At 46.3% G+C, this 15606-nt stretch overlaps 1 protein-coding gene across 1 annotated transcript in view; it reads right to left on the bottom strand.

Moving 5' to 3' along the window:
* The window catches only part of HPSE (heparanase), a gene marked incomplete at its 3' end in the record, with an annotated part of 34312 nt that extends 19231 nt beyond the window's left edge, over positions 1 to 15081 (bottom strand). The window contains exons 1-3 of the mRNA XM_080925749.1: positions 14828 to 15081; positions 7217 to 7362; positions 4872 to 4997 (exon numbers count right to left, since the gene is read on the bottom strand). Of these exons, the coding sequence (XP_080781875.1) occupies positions 4872 to 4997; positions 7217 to 7362; positions 14828 to 15030 (475 nt within the window). The 5' untranslated portion in view covers positions 15031 to 15081. The remainder of the gene's footprint in view (positions 1 to 4871; positions 4998 to 7216; positions 7363 to 14827) is intronic.
* Between the last annotated feature and the right edge of the window lie 525 nt (positions 15082 to 15606).

Below are 15606 nucleotides of genomic sequence, written 5' to 3'. Positions count from 1 at the left end.
CTAAAGCTAAAGTAGGATGATGTTTAATATGACCCCCCTCAACATGGAAATGGAGATCATTTATTATCTAACGCCATGTGTTTCCTTACATACCCATGTAATGACCTCTTACAAATAAGACTTTATACTGTGGATTTCTAATACTTTCTGTCATTCCCATAGAGGGATCAGAGATGGCCCATCAAAGCCAAGTTTAACTCAACAATAAATCAAGCTAACCAACATGCCTGGGTAGTTTGATGCCACTTAAGAAGGCCAGAGTTGGGGCTGGAGAGATGGCTCCGCAGTTTAAGAACACTGGCTGCTCTTCCAGAGGACCCAAGCTGCAGTCCTAACTCCCAGAAAGCAGCTCATACCTGTCTATAATTCCAGTACCAAGACCGCAAATGCCCTCTTCTGGCCTTTGCAGGCACTGCATGCACATTGTGCTCGGACAACATGCAAGCAAAATACCATTTTGTGTAATGCAGAAACAAACAAACAAACAAACAAACAAATAAATAAAGCCAGAGCTTAGAGAACTATATTACTCATCAATATAACACTTGATTCATTTTTTGTTTCTTCTTTTTCTTATCTTTCTTTTTTTTTTCAGACAGGGTTTCCCTGGTTGTCTTGGAACTTGTTCTATAGACCAGGCTGGCCTAAAATTTAGAGTTCCTCTGCCTCCCAGGTACTCAGATCAAATGTGTGAGCCACCCCAGTCTGGCTCATTTTTGGTTTCCTTATAGATCACATTTTAATGTACTTTATATATAAAAGTATATAGCATATAATAAGCATTGGTCTGATATACTGAAATCCGATTGTATGCAGCAAGCCTTACAAAGATAGGTAAATTCGTCTGTGTACTAAATAAACACGGCTATGCGATATGTAGCTTGGTTTCAGATCATTGCAAGAAAACATGAAATTATAATGAAGTCTGTCATACAATTTTTTGTTTCTGAGTATAACCGAAGATTATATCTATATGTGCCACAGTCTATTTAGAATGCAATATAGTATTAAGTTAACATGTACTTACCTTAGTTTAAAAAGATTGCAGACTGAAGAGATGAGTCAGTGGTTAAGAGCAGTGACTGTTCTTCCAGAGGACCAGGGTTCAATTCCCAGCACCTACATAGCAGCTTACAACTGTCTATAACTCCAGTTCCATCGGATCTAACACCCTCATACAGACATACGTGCAGGCAAAACACTAGTGCACACAAAATAAATAGATCTGACAGGCAGTGGTGGTGCACACTTTTAATCCCGGCAGTTGGGCAGCAGAGGCAGGTGAATCTATGAGTTCGAGGCTAGCCTCGTCTACAGAGAGAGTTCTAGAACAGCTAGGGCTACACAAGAAACCGTGTCTCTAAGAACAAAACAAAACAATAGATCTTAAAATTTTTTTTTTTTTTTTGCTGCTTTAAAATGCTAATAATCATCTGTACCTTGTTGTAACATTTTGTGACATTTGGCTGGTGGCAGAGGGTCTCGATTTGGGCAGCTGTTAACTGATGGGGGTTGTGATTATTGAAGGTGGAGACATTTACAGAAAAATTTTAAAGACAGGAATGAAGCTTGTCTTATCAGCTGGCGCTCTCTCTGTATCATGTGATGCAGTTTGACAGCCTCTTACCTGAAGAAGCTGCTTCAGCAAAGCGAGCCAAAGGCTCAGATCCTGTGTTGTTCTGTCAGCCCTGTTTATGTAACAGTCTAAGTTTGACCCTGTGGCTTCGCTATGCTCACAGCATCTCCCCTAGGAATTGAACCCATCACAAGAAATCTCTTCTTCGCCCTCTTGGCCCGTCTCTATGCAGTAACTCCTCAGCTATGACAAATTTTTGCTGTGAAAGTGGAACCGGGCCACCTTCCTATTTCCACAGTTGCAGTCACTTCCTCCACTGGCATTTTGAATCCTCCCAAATCTTCCTTGAGGGTTAGAATGAACTCCTTCCAAACTCTCCCATCAACTGGCATTTCGATGTGCTCCCACATAATCATGGATGGCACCAGCAGTCCATAGCGTGCTGCTGTGGTAGCAGACGTGAAGGCTGCATTAGCCTCCTGGACGCCTCCAGAAGAGCTCTGGGTGACCTTGGCGTGCAGTATGTTTTTGAAAGCAATCTCTCCCCCTGCCCCATCGGTAGGTCTCAGTGGGGGACTTTAAGTCGAAGCCACTGTTCATTGAGCCTGTAACCTCAGGAAAGCCAGCCTTGACTTCTCTCCAGCTCTGAAAGTCTTGCATGGCATCTTCTAGAACAAGGCTGCTTTGCCTACACTGATGTTGGTACAGCTCCCTTCACCAATCATCCCAGCCAGACCTTCTGGATAACTGGCTGCAGATACCTTGGGCACACTGCCCTGCCCTGAGGTTCCCTCTCAGTCCCTTTAGCCGCTTCTGTGGCACCCCGATTCACAGAACTGAGGAAAGCTATGGTTTGCTCTGCATTAGGCTTTGGGCAAAGGGGCTGTGGTGTCTGGTTTAATCTTCCATGCTGACCCCTAAAACTCCCTCCTTATTATGAATAATGGCATTTTGCTTTCCAGTCAACCATGTGCTCACTGGAGTAGACCTTTCAGTTTCCTTAAGCAGTGTCCCCTCGAAGTCAGAGTGTGGCTAATTATTCAGTGGAAGAGGCCAAGTGTTCTGCCTACCTCGGTTTTTGATAAGCTGTGCTCACTGTGACTTGGAGAGACAGCTGACTCTTATGTTTTTCCGCTTGAGTCATCAGAGGTCACTGTGAACCATGACTCAGCCAAATCGCAATCTGCTTGTGTCTTGGGAAATAGGAGGGCAAGAGGGGCGGGGCAGGGAATAATAAGTGGGTGGGGCAGCCAGCATTCACACATTTATTAAGTTCCTTGTCTTCTTTGGATGTAGCTTGTGGTACCTCAAAACAATTTCAACAAGAACGCTAAAGGTTGCTGGGTACAGCGGAGCACCTCTTTAATCTCAGCACTTGGGCGGCAGAGACAGGAGGATCTCTCTGACTTCAAGGCCAGAATATTCAACCTAGTCAGTGCCAGGACAGGACTACATAGAGAGACCCCGTCTCAAGGAACATGAACAAACAAAAAGGAATCAGGCCACAGTAGCCCACGCTGTCCTCTCAGCACAACCCAAGCAATGTCATCCGACATCAGCTTTCAGATGAGAACACTTCACAGTTAATGAAGAATCCTGTTGTCCTTGTAGGACAATGTCATCCTACGCTGAATGGCTAAGGAAAAAAAAAGACATTAAATGCTGGTGAGGACATGAGGAGAGTGAACACATGCTGGTGACACTGGTGACACTGCAGTCTGGTGCAGTGACTGTGGAAAGGAGTGGGGAGGGCTTCAAAATAAAACCTGGAAGTACCACGTGATCCAACTATACTGCTCTTGGGCTTCTATTCAAAGAACTCTATATTCTGATAGATTCGCAGCTCAGTCAAATTCATTGCTGCTCTACTCACAACAGCCAGGAAATGGAAACAGCCCAGATGTCAATCAGCTGGAGGATATAATAAAAATGTGCTATGTTTACACATTGGAAAACTATTTAGCTGAAGGATATAAAAATGTGCTACGTTTACACAATGGGAAATTATTCAGCTGTTAAAAATGAAATTACGAGCCAGGCAGTGGTGGCACATGCCTTTAATCCCAGCTCTTGGGAAGCAGAGGCAGTCGGATCTCTGAGTTCAAGGCCAGCCTGGTCTATAGAGTGAGTTCCAGGATAGTCAGGGCTACACAGAGTAACTGTCTTAGGAAATGGAGAAAAACATGACATTATAAAATGTGTAGGTAAATGGACGGAGCTGAAAGCAATCATTCTGAATGAGGTAACCCAGACAGAGCAAGACAAATGTTCTGTGTTTTCTCTCATTTCTCTTTGCCTCCTTTTTCATTGAGAAACTCCATAGGGATAAAGAAAACTTAGGAAGAAGTTGGTTTCTGAATCCTACTTTGTAGCAGGCTGCCAGAGTCAGAAGTCAAGGGGAAGCCCTACCAGCTTTGGGCTTGGGGTGGGGTCTTCTGTGGATTCTTCTTCACTTCTCGATGCTGGTTATTGAAGCCAGAGCCTCATGTGTGCTCAGAGCATGCTCTACCATGGAGCTTCATGCCAGCCTATCTGGTTAACTCTGTATATGTACATGTATGTTCACATGTGTGTTCATGTGTGCAGGTGTGTGTGTGTGTGTGTGTGTGTGTGTGTGTATGCACGCTTATGGAGGTCAGAGATTGACATTGAGTCTTTCTATGTTTTTTACCCACTTTGGTTTTTAAAAAAGATTATTCTCATCCATTATTCAAATAACAGCAAATAGCTTTTCAAAAATTACTTATTTTGTATGTATAGGTGTTTTGTCTGGATGCATGTCTTATACCACATGGGCTCCTGGTGTACAAGAGCAAAAGAGGAAGACAGATTCCCTGGAACTGGAGTTACAGGTTGTTGGGAATCACACCTCCCACCCCAGTTCTCTTGGAAGTGCAGCCACTGCTCTAACCACTAAGCCATACTAATGGTTCTTAACTGTGCCAGTCCCCACCCTAGTTTTTTTTTTTTTTTTTTTTTTTTTTTTTGAGACAGGGTCTCTCACTGAGCCTGAAACTTACCAATCAACTAGTGTTAGCTAAGGAGACCTACCTGTCTCCGTATTGGGGTAACTCATATACACAGCACACACAGTTTTTTTTTTTTTTTAATGTGAGTGCTGGGGACCTTCATGCCTGTACGACCAGCCACCTTACCAACTGAGCCATTTTCCCCCAACTCCTCATTAATTCTTGACAGTATTAAATACGGTGGAGCTTTGTACATTGCTGAGGTGGTTATTACCCCTCTGAGCATGCCTGTGGCTAGAAAGCCTTCAGGTGCCTGCAGCTCTTACTTGAGTAGGTGCTGTTCTTGAACTCTTTTTGGTACTGTTCTCGGAGCAGCAACAGCTCCTGGAAGGGCCATTCTGCCTGGAGTTTCCTCAACACGTCAGCAGAGACGGGCTCAGACCTGCAAACATCTGCAAGCAGAAGAGAGGACTCAGGGACACAATTTGCCCAGAGGCAAGGTTGAAACCCAACCTGGATACCTAGTCAACTGTTATGTGGCTACTGAGACAGCTGATTACATTTCTGGTTATTACGTACAAAATCAGAGAAACATATTCTGTTACATGGACCACATTTGTTGGCTAACTACTGACTACCAAGAGAACAACCAAAGGGCAACAACCTAAGAAACATTGGGTACCCACTGACATGGAGCACTGGGCAATGATTCAAATGGTTTGATAGTCCAGAAATCCCCTCAGCAGCTTGAGCTAATCAGAGATTTGGATGTGGAGGTCAGAGTTCAGCTCAAACACGAAAGTTCACTTTTAATATGCAGTTGGTGGTTGGGGCACACACTTGTCACCTCAGCGTATCCCCACATGCTGTGGCAGGAGGATTGGCATGAGTTTGAGGCCAGCTTTGACTATATAGTCAGATCCTGTCTTAAAAACAAAACAGAACACCGCGCCAGCTTCTCTCCGTGACATTTCACAAGACTTTCAAAGTCAAGTGATGCCAGGCCAAGAAACAAAGCAAAACTATTCTGTTCCTCAGTGGATTCAGATGAGAACTGGGAACAAAATCAGATACAACTGTAAGAGAAGACACTATAGGAGCTGGAAGCTGGGTCTGTAAGGATCCACACAAAGGCAAGACAGGATTTGTACTCAATCACGGTCCCTAACAATTATGCCAGACAGAGTTCAGCATTTTTTTTTTTTTTTAGACTTATTTATTTTATATCTTAGTGCACTGTCACTGTCTTCAGACACAGCAGAAGAGGGCATCAGATCCCATTACAGATGGTTGTGAGCCACCATGTGGTTGCTAGGAATTGAACTCAGTGCTCTTAACTGCTGAGCCATCTCTCAAGCTCTAGAGTTCAACATTTTTAACCTGGAGACTTGATCATGTCTAAATTGGGGGTGCGGTTTGTCCAGTAATAAAATGTAGTACCTTTCGGAGCACAAACAACCAGCCAGAAAAGGTTGGAGAGACTCTGTAGTTAGGAGCACTTGGTGCTCTTAGCTGGCAAATTACTGACTGTTCTGCCTCGAAGGCTGGTACAATCCAAGCCTCTGGAGCCACCCCAACTCTCCTCCCAGGAAGTCTGAATGGCCTTATTACAAGACAGAAGGGTTGCCAGAGATGCTGCCAGAACCAGCTGACCAGCTGATGACTTCCTTCCTGGGATGCTGCCCTGGGACTGGCTGACAAAGTCCCTTCTCTACCCTAGTGCTCAGAAAGGATGTCTCAGGGGAGCCCTGGGATAAGGAAAGTGAGACGCAGAGACTGTCTTCCCATCTACCCTTAAAGGATGGCTGCAGAATAACAGTCAAAAGAGAAAATCAGGAATGCTTAGACTGGTAGGCAAGCGTCCAGCCGAGCAAACACCTGGAACTTACTATTAAAGGAGTGCTCACTCCTTTTTCCTGCCTTTTTCTAATCACCACTCTCCAATTTGGGACCAATAGCTGGCTGACTGAATACCTTCTCACCAGGGAAAGTAAGCTGAAAGGAATGTCACACGTGAACTGGTTAGATGCTGCTCACTACCAAAGACAATATGTATACACTCTTAAAGGTGTGAAGAAGTATACGGTCCAGACATCTGGTGTCTCATGTCATGGACAAATCCTCAGGACCAGCAAGAGCAGGTTCTCAGACCAGGTCCACACATATCCCATACAGAACCGTCTGATAAGCTTGGTAAAGACAGAATCTAACGTTGGAACCCTGAGGACCCCCATCACTCAGACTCACGGGGCAATAGGGACCATCTGTAAAGTTGAAAACCAATGCCCAGTAAAGTAAATCATGCTTGGGTGGAAGTTCTCCTGTGTTTCTTTGTTTCTTTCTCTTCTCACGTAATCATGTGTTTCTGTCTACTGCTACATTGTTACCTACAGACACTCCAGTCTGACTATTTCTACCCATAGGATCTCTTCAAACAGGTATTTTCAGCTACAACCAGTGTGTGTTCATAACCCCCAGTTATGCTCAGCACACTCTGTGTGGGATGCTCGACAGTCATGAAGACATCAGAGGAGGGAAGCCGACCTGACTCTTCTTTCTGCTTCAGTCCTCTACTTGTCTGAGGGTCAGGCCTGAACAATAACACTTTCCACTAAGCAGTCTCATGACTGATGGAGGCCAACGGAAATATATAATCTTTTTAAAGTTTTACCATGGTTGACTTGAGATTGCCAGTACTTTTTTTCTTCAGAGGTTGATTCCTTGCTGGGATCAAAAATAAGGAAGTCAGTCTTGGTGCCGCCAAATCTCAAGTATGCGGGAGATAAACCTCTAGCCAGAGTGCGAAGCCGTGGAGAGCTGTTAGGAGACAGGCAAAAAAGCATAACAAAAATTATTATTAGTTTAGGGTTTTTTTTTGAGACATCTTAATATGTAGTCCATGCTTGCCTCAAACTTGTGATCTCTCTGCCCAGAATGCTAGGATTATAGACAATCAACATTGTTGCAGCTTATAACCATTATTTTCTGAGAAAGCTAAACATTTAGTTAACATTTCAGTTAACCATTTTCATTGGTGGACCTACTCCTTAACTCCTGGCTGTTATCTGCCCCTAGGGGATAAGGAGAGGTGAGCAATCCAAGACTCAGAAATAAAGATCCAGTGATTAACCAGATTAGCATCCCTCTGCCTTCCATACAGATGCCATGTGACCAGCAGCCTGCGGCTCCCACCACTGGGACGTCCCTGGCGTGATGAACAATATGTTGAACCAGACCTTTCCATCCTTAAGTTGCTCTTGCCAGACATTTTGTGACACAGGTTGGCAAAACTAGCTAATACATAAACAGACACCAAACCCCACAGGGCTACAGATCACATGTGACCGGAGCTCGAGAAATGCATGTAATCTGGGGACATATCCTGTAGACTCCTTGGTATAAAGTCAGGATCACTCCCTCACACCTAGACTGCAGACTTAATGGCTTCTAGGAACTCCACAGCCACGACACTTGGCAGGGACTAGGTGGCCACCTGTGCCTTCTGTCCCCCCCTCTATTCTAATCTCTCTAGGGTCCCCCCAGTCCTACCACTGTTACCCATATCACCCCCGCTCCAAAGCCATCCTGGCCAACCCATGATACCCATAGTTCTGCCTCTGCCCACCTTCTGTGGAGCCAGACCTCAGTCCTCACATAAGAGATCTCCGGAGTCAGTCCCTTTCCCCCACTGACAGCCCACCACTCACCCCAACCCTCCTCACCCATCTGGGAAGGTATGAACTGGGACTGCTCAGAGCATGAACCCAGAGTCCCAACCAGAGCTTCAGATCTAGGCCCAGTTAGAGTCTGAACATCGAAACCCAGAGTGCCTCAGACTGAAAACCAAGTATCATTCTACTGGTCCACAACCTGTCCTATTGAAGTGACAGCAACCACAGAACAGAACACCCACCCAGCAAAATTAGTCCCACAGCCCCCGAGCGTCAGTACACATCCCTAGAGCTCATGCGAAGGTCCTCCTCAGAGAGTCACCAGGCCTTGAAACATCCTCCTCAGAGAGTCACCAGGCCTCGAATCATCTGCTGACTCTGGCCAGGCACTGGTTCTGGCATTTTGACTTTGATGACAGAGATCCATTTGGGTTTATGTACCTACTACCTGTAAGGCAGGTACCTACTATCTGTAACTGAGACAACACAACAGATGGTGTCCTTTGGGATCTGGAGGGAAAGGAGCTGTAACCAATGGATGGTCTGGGTCAGATACACATGGGTGGAACCCTGGTCCCCTGAGGAATGGACTGCAGTGTCATGGGTCACTCTCCATCAAGCCAGCCTACCTTATGTTCTGCAGAGGGTTTCCCACTCTCTGAAGTGGCTTCCCCGTGCATCTGTCTCATTAGTCTGTCTGTCTCACCTGCTGCCTGGTCCCTGAGGACAGGGACCTTGCCTGGTCTATCAGATTCTCCTCGGTGCCTAGAGAATGACCCACAGCAGGGCGTAGCCAATATCCCTTAAGTGAATGAACAAGGAAGCCAGCCCAAGAAAAGGCAAGAGAAGACCAGCCGATGACTGTTTCTGAGAAGATGACATTAAAACTCATGGCTACAGCCATAGCCACACAGAGCAAGTTGTGAGTCTCAGAGTTTTGCTGCTAAGGATCTTTTGTTTGTCTCCTTTTCTGTAAAGTGTCTTTTGTGGTTTCAGAGTATGGAATTAATACCCTCCGATGGAGAAAAACAAAACAAAACAAAAAAACCCCTTAGGTTTAACACAGCTGCAAAACTTTCCATAAAAACAAAGTTGATCAAAGGCACAGCATTTTAGTCATATCAGGAAAAAGAAAAAGGAAACACCATGTACCACAGTGTCAAAGAAGTAATAAAGAAATGTGTAAGGTGGTTGCAGCTGTTCTTTTTCCAGAGGCTGTCAAACACACACACACACACACACACACACACACACACACACACACACACACCAGTCTGCAGGTGTTTTATTTTACTTTTAGGGCAAAGCTACATTGCTTCTCTTTGACACTGAAGCAGAGGTGGTTTATTATTCTGCACCAAATGCTCTTATATTTCCATTGCCAGACTTAGGGGCCACCCCCGAGATTCCAAAGGGATGGCAGAAATAGGATTGGACTAAGTGATAGGTTGGCATTTCAGAAAGAGCAATGAGGCAGAAGTAGAAGTTATTATCACAGAAGACTTTGGGTGATAAATCCAAAAGCTCAACTATGGAGGGAACAGGGAGGACACAGGTGCTCGGGGATGGACTTTTTAAAAGGCGCGAGCGCTGGGGCTTTACTTTTGCTACAACATGAAGGAGCTGAGAAGGCGTAGATTTGTGATCCAAGAGCAGGACTTTGGAATTTCAAGTTTTTACAGACAGAAAAGATGGTAATAGAGATGAAGGGTCAGGACGCAGTCGTGAGGTTCTCAGGTTTATATGGAGGAGAGTGACATATGCTCACAACCATCAGGGAAAGAAGCACCTTAGTTCTCAGGGCTTGCCGATTTTCCAAGGTATAAATATTCTCACTGTCACTGTCTTCAAGGTATCGGCACGATGCCACAGAATGTGGCCATGAGAAGAAATGCTCAGGTTTGACCCAGTGATGCAAAACCAGTCCAACACCGAGTAGCAATTATCTGAGGGACGCGGATGGAGAAATTGAGATTTGTTTTTTTTTGGGTAAGTTTGATGTCACCTGTGGTGACAGTGTGACTTGGGACTGAGAGCAGTACCAGGCCTTAATCAATCTGGAGACTAGGAAGCTGGAGAAAAACCTCACCCTGGTGCCCCAACAACAGTCTTTAATACATAACACTTTTATCCAGCGCTGTGGGCAGGTTGGAAGGATTTTTTTCCCACTAGGTCTCCTGAAATCACAATGATGTGGGCGTTGTTATTATCCTCACGTTATAAATATAGAACCTAAGCAAACAGGAGTCAAGCTAACACACCGAAGGCCACAAGCTCAGGGATTTAAACTACAGCAGTCTGCATCCACACCAGTGAGCCATTGTCTAGAAGCAGGCACAGGCCTGGAGAATGGGAAAGTACAACTTGCTCTCCATAGGCTACAGGGGAGAGGAGGCTTCCAGGAACTGTTTTGTATTAGCTAGGGCATGGAGGGTGAAGGAATACACTATGAAAATGATATCGGGCCACCAAGATTAAGGTTCCAGGGAGTGTAGTGAAATGGCTTAGGAGTGAAGGGGACACCAAACACCAAAAGGTCAGTCGGAGACAGAGCATCTCAGGGATCAGGCCTGTGGTTGTTTTCAGCTCTTTGTCTCTCTCCAGTAAACATTTTTTTTTCTCTCAGTAATAGACAGGGGACCTGTGGCCCTTTCCAAAATAGGTCTGGTGGTTTGGATGAGAAATGTCCTACATAGGTTCTGTACTGACTGGTTTTATGTCAACTTAACACAAGCTAGAGTCATCAGATAGGAAGAAGCTTCAGATGAGAAAATGCCTTCATGAGATCCAGTTGTAAGGCATTTTCTCAATTAGTGTTCAGTGAGAGAGGGCCCAGCTTGTTATGACTGGCTCCATCCCTGGGCTGGTGATCCTGGGTTCTATAAGAAAGCAAGCTGAGCAAGTCAGTAAGCAGCATCCCTCCATAGTGCCTATATCAGCTCCTGGCTTCAGGTTCCTGCCCTGTTTGAGTTCCTGTCCTGACTTCGTTTGATAATGAATAGCAATTTGGAAGTGTAGGCTGAATAAGTGCTTTGCTTCCTAACTTGCTTTTTGGTCATGGTGTTTCATCATAGCAATAGAAACTCTGACTAAGGCAGGCACATATATTTGAACCTACGGTCCCCCCGCCCCCCTGCCCCAGACAGTGGTGTTGTTTGAGGAGGGTTAGAGGATGAGGCCTTGCTAGAGGAAGCCGCTAGGGGCTGGCTTTGAGAACTTCCAGCCTCACCCCACTTCAGAAGCTCTTGCTTTGTGTAGACTCCCTGGCCTGGCCATACACTGCCCTTCCTCCTCACCCCTCCTCCTCACCCTTCCTCCTCACCCCTCCTCCTCACCCTTCCTCCTCACCCGTCCTCCTCACCCCTCCTCCTCACCCGTCCTCCTCACCCTTCCTCCTCACCCCTCCTCCTCACCCGTCCTCCTCACCCTTCCTCCTCACCCGTCCTCCTCACCCTTCCTCCTCACCCGTCCTCCTCACCCGTCCTCCTCACCCCTCCTCCTCACCCTTCTTCCTCACCCGTCCTCCTCACCCTTCCTCCTCACCCTTCCTCCTCACCCGTCCTCCTCACCCTTCCTCCTCACCCGTCCTCCTCACCCTTCCTCCTCACCCTTCCTCCTCACCCTTCCTCCTCACCCTTCTTCCTCACCCGTCCTCCTCACCCTTCTTCCTCATGCTCATGGACTCTCTCTGAAATATAAGCCCAAGTAAACGTTCTTCCTTATGTTGCCTTCAGTTGTGTTATTTTATCACAGAAACAGAAAAGTAACTAATAAAATGAGTTATTGAAACATGTACTTCATATTGGTAACAAATGTTTCTTCAAACAAGGAATGCAGCTGCCAATGATGATATGGGAATTTAACTATTAAAATTATAATAAAATGACAAAAAATGTTTCCTAAGAAAAAGATCAGCACAGGAAGCAAGCAAATGCTGCATTTTTTTTTCTTTTGCTTTGTCATTCTTTTGTCCTGAAGAACTTGCCACTCCTCAACACGACATTCTGTCATCTGAAACAACGTGTCGTCATCCCAACAGAGGAAATGATGGCCCTGTGTATGTGCCTCACTTCAGATGGAGCTGGGCTCTCTAATACAGCAGGCATAGCTGCTGGGCACTTGTAAGCCGATGTAGTCGGGCTTAACTGAGAAGTGACAGGGCAAACCACTGGCTTTTGGATGCATCATTCCGGAAAGGGGATGTGAGCTATCTCGTACTGCTTTGACAGCGGCCGCAGACGCAGTCTTGTGGCAGAGCAGGCTGTTCAGTGTGCGGGACCCTGGACTCAGGCTCCATCAAACCTTAGCGTTCACACAGGTCTCTTTACTGTTTGTTTCCTTTTTGCTGTTTTGCTACTTGAGATGGGGGGGGGGGGGTTGCTCACTATGTAGCCCAGGCTAGCCTCAAACATGTGCTTTTTTTGTCTCTAAGTGCTAGGATTATAGCTAGTGATCATGTTTGGCCTTTCTGCCTCTTGTTAAATGTGTCTACCAAGAAGTTTTAAAATTACATTTGTATCTGAGCCTCACATCACAATTCTGCTTCACGCTGTGTCTAGGACTGGGTCTCCTTGATATTCTGCATTAATCCAGGCTGAGGATATATTTTGACTAAATTCCCCAGGGAAGAGAAATTTAACAGATGTTCCCTTTTCAATTCTAGAGTCTTCTATGATTAACATTTAAATTTTGCATATTGTCTGTTCTCTGGTTACAAATGTGAGAGAGACCTGTTTCAATTCATTTAGTGCTTGTAACAAACGCATACCACAGAATTCATTTGATAAAACCTCCTGGAGGTACCTCAGAGGCCTGGGCCCCACGTCTCCTATCTGAATGTTAATGGAAGTTGTTGTTTTCTTAAATCAGTCTATCAATTTGTTTCTAGATAATTGTTTAAACACACGCATACAAACACACACAAATACACACACACAAACACACACACAAACACACTTTGCCCTATTTCCCTTAAAATAATAATTGGCTTGTTTTCTTTTTGTATGCCTTTGTTTTTGTGATCAGAGTCTGGCTTCAAACTCTACTTCTATTTCTTAGCTGATAGACCACAGTTGAGTTATTTAATTTCTCACAACCTCAGTTTCTTCACTGGTACCTCCCAGATACTGGGATTAAAAGAGTTCACCATCACAACCAGCCTTTATATTTCTTTCTTTCTTTTTCTTTTTTTCCTAAGATAAAGTCTGATGTAGCCCAGGCTGGTCTTGCTATGTAGCTGAGGATGGCCTTGAACTTCTGATCCTCAACCCTTTGGTTCCTGAGTCCTGGAATAAGAGTCCGAGAATCACCATGACTAGTTTTACAAAATGCTGAGGACTGAATCCAGGATTCTGTGTGTGTAGTCAAGAAGAAACAATTAGCTCAACCTTCAAGCTTTGTGGGAAGTACCTACTACGTCATGAAGCCATCACAGAAATCCAATGACTTGGATTTGAGAAAGCAGGGTGGTTGGACTACCAGACCCTCAGGCATGAGTCTTCAAGATCTGAAATGACACCGGATAGTGTGGGCTCGGACATATGCCGTTGATGTCTAGGCCTTTGATAATGGTGACAGAGAGGGCTGGGGAAGATGTAGTCAAGAGTGTGGTGGCTCTCTGAGGCAGGGAAATCACAAGTTCAAGGGCAGCCTGTGCTAATGGCTACATAAGATCAAAACAACAAACGATGTGGTGATCTCTGGAGGCTCCCAGGCTTAGATGACCTATGACTGTGCCCCGAGCCTTTCATCTTGGGGACAGTCTGCACTCATGGAACAGAAGCCACAGATGTGGTTCCTGCAGCTGACGAGGCAGCCGACAGTCTGCACCCTCATCTTGGAGAACTATGCGTTTAAGGAGTTTTTTATTAGCATATATTAATTATACATAATGATGGGGTTCATCATGACGTTTTCTAATATCTAAAATGTATTTTGATCATATTCTCCCCTGCCCCTCCCACTGACCTCTATCATTTTCCCATTTAGACTGTCTCTCCTATCTCCAAGTCTCTCCTCCCTCCACTCCATTCAGTCTGGCCTCAAACTTGCTATGGTCCCTTTAATTCCCCATCCTTCTACCTCCACTTCCCGAGTGCTGGGATTGCAAGTGTGTGTCCATGCCTGGGGTTACGTGGTGCTGGAACCCAGGACTTCCTGCATGTGAGGCACACAGTCCATTAAACGAATCACACCCAACCCAGTAATATTTAAATGCTTAAAATCCAGCAAGATGAACAATGGTTGTTCTCCATAGGGTTTTTTTCCATATGGCTTTTCTTTTACATCAAAACCTCCTAACAGAGTGTAAAGGACACCAGCTTACAGGCTCTACAGTGAAGCAAAATTCAAAGGCTCCAGATGAGGTACTGTGGCTTGTGACAGCTTTGTTTGTTTTTGTTTTGTTTTGTTTTCCTCCAAATCTCCTCTTAATACCTGTGCCTGGCTGGTGCCCAGGCAACAACCTCTGAGTAAATGAATCAGGAAAAAGCTTTTGAGTGGTGGCTGCACATGGGAGGGAGGCTCCCGAGAGCAAACACAAAGTTGTTTGAGCAAAGAGTGTGTGGCTGGACAAGACAGGCGAGGGAATGGGACCTGGGGGCTACACTTACCCCAGGAAGGTGAGGAACCGCGGGTCGGTGGCCAGGCTGGCGTCGATAGTGATGGACAGGAACGAGGGACTCACGGTTTGGAGCGGCCGCTTGGTGTAAAACTCCAAGTCCACCACGTCCTCGGTCGGCGCGGTCTCCGCCGGGGCGCCCTGGGCCAGGGCACCGAGCGGCCCGCAGAGCCACAACAGCAGCAGCCGCAGCATCCCACCTGGCTGGACCACCCGCTGCCGTGAGAGCTGGGGCAGCTGGCGCGCTGGCTCTACCCCCTTGTACCCGGTCCTGCTTCGCCTCTGGCGCCAGGGCTCCATACCCTCCCACAGCGCTCCATCCCTCCTACCCCTCCCCCGCGTCCCTCCCCCGCGCCCTCTTCTCCCCGCCCTCCCCTCCTTGCTCTCTTTCATTTCCGTGCTGGCTTCCCCCTCCGCGGCGGTCATGTCCACTTTTGAAATCATCCACACCCATCCGAAGGGTGCGGAGGTGGCCAGAATCCAAGATCCTCAGAGGCCTGGGGAGGGAACGCCCGGGAGCCGCGCTGGAGTGGGACCAGCTTCCTGGTGTCCTGTCACCTTTTCTAGTTCCTATCCACTTGATGTCAGGACTAGACCCTGAATTAAAAGCCCCGGTTGAGGGTTCAGCCAGCCCCTATCCCGACTCCCTTCTGCCTTAAGACGCTGGTCACTTGAGCCTGCCAGAATCTGACCGAGCTAAGATGTTCTCTGCCCGGGATCTGCTTCTCAGGTATCCCCTTTGCAGTTTGAAAAACCTGATCTGAGCATTGG

Source organism: Micromys minutus (genome assembly GCF_963924665.1).
Source record: "Micromys minutus genome assembly, chromosome: 11".
In the NCBI taxonomy this organism is placed as follows: domain Eukaryota; kingdom Metazoa; phylum Chordata; class Mammalia; order Rodentia; family Muridae; genus Micromys; species Micromys minutus.
The sequence above is the reverse complement of the archived record's forward strand: the minus strand, read 5'-3'. Positions and strand labels throughout refer to the sequence as shown.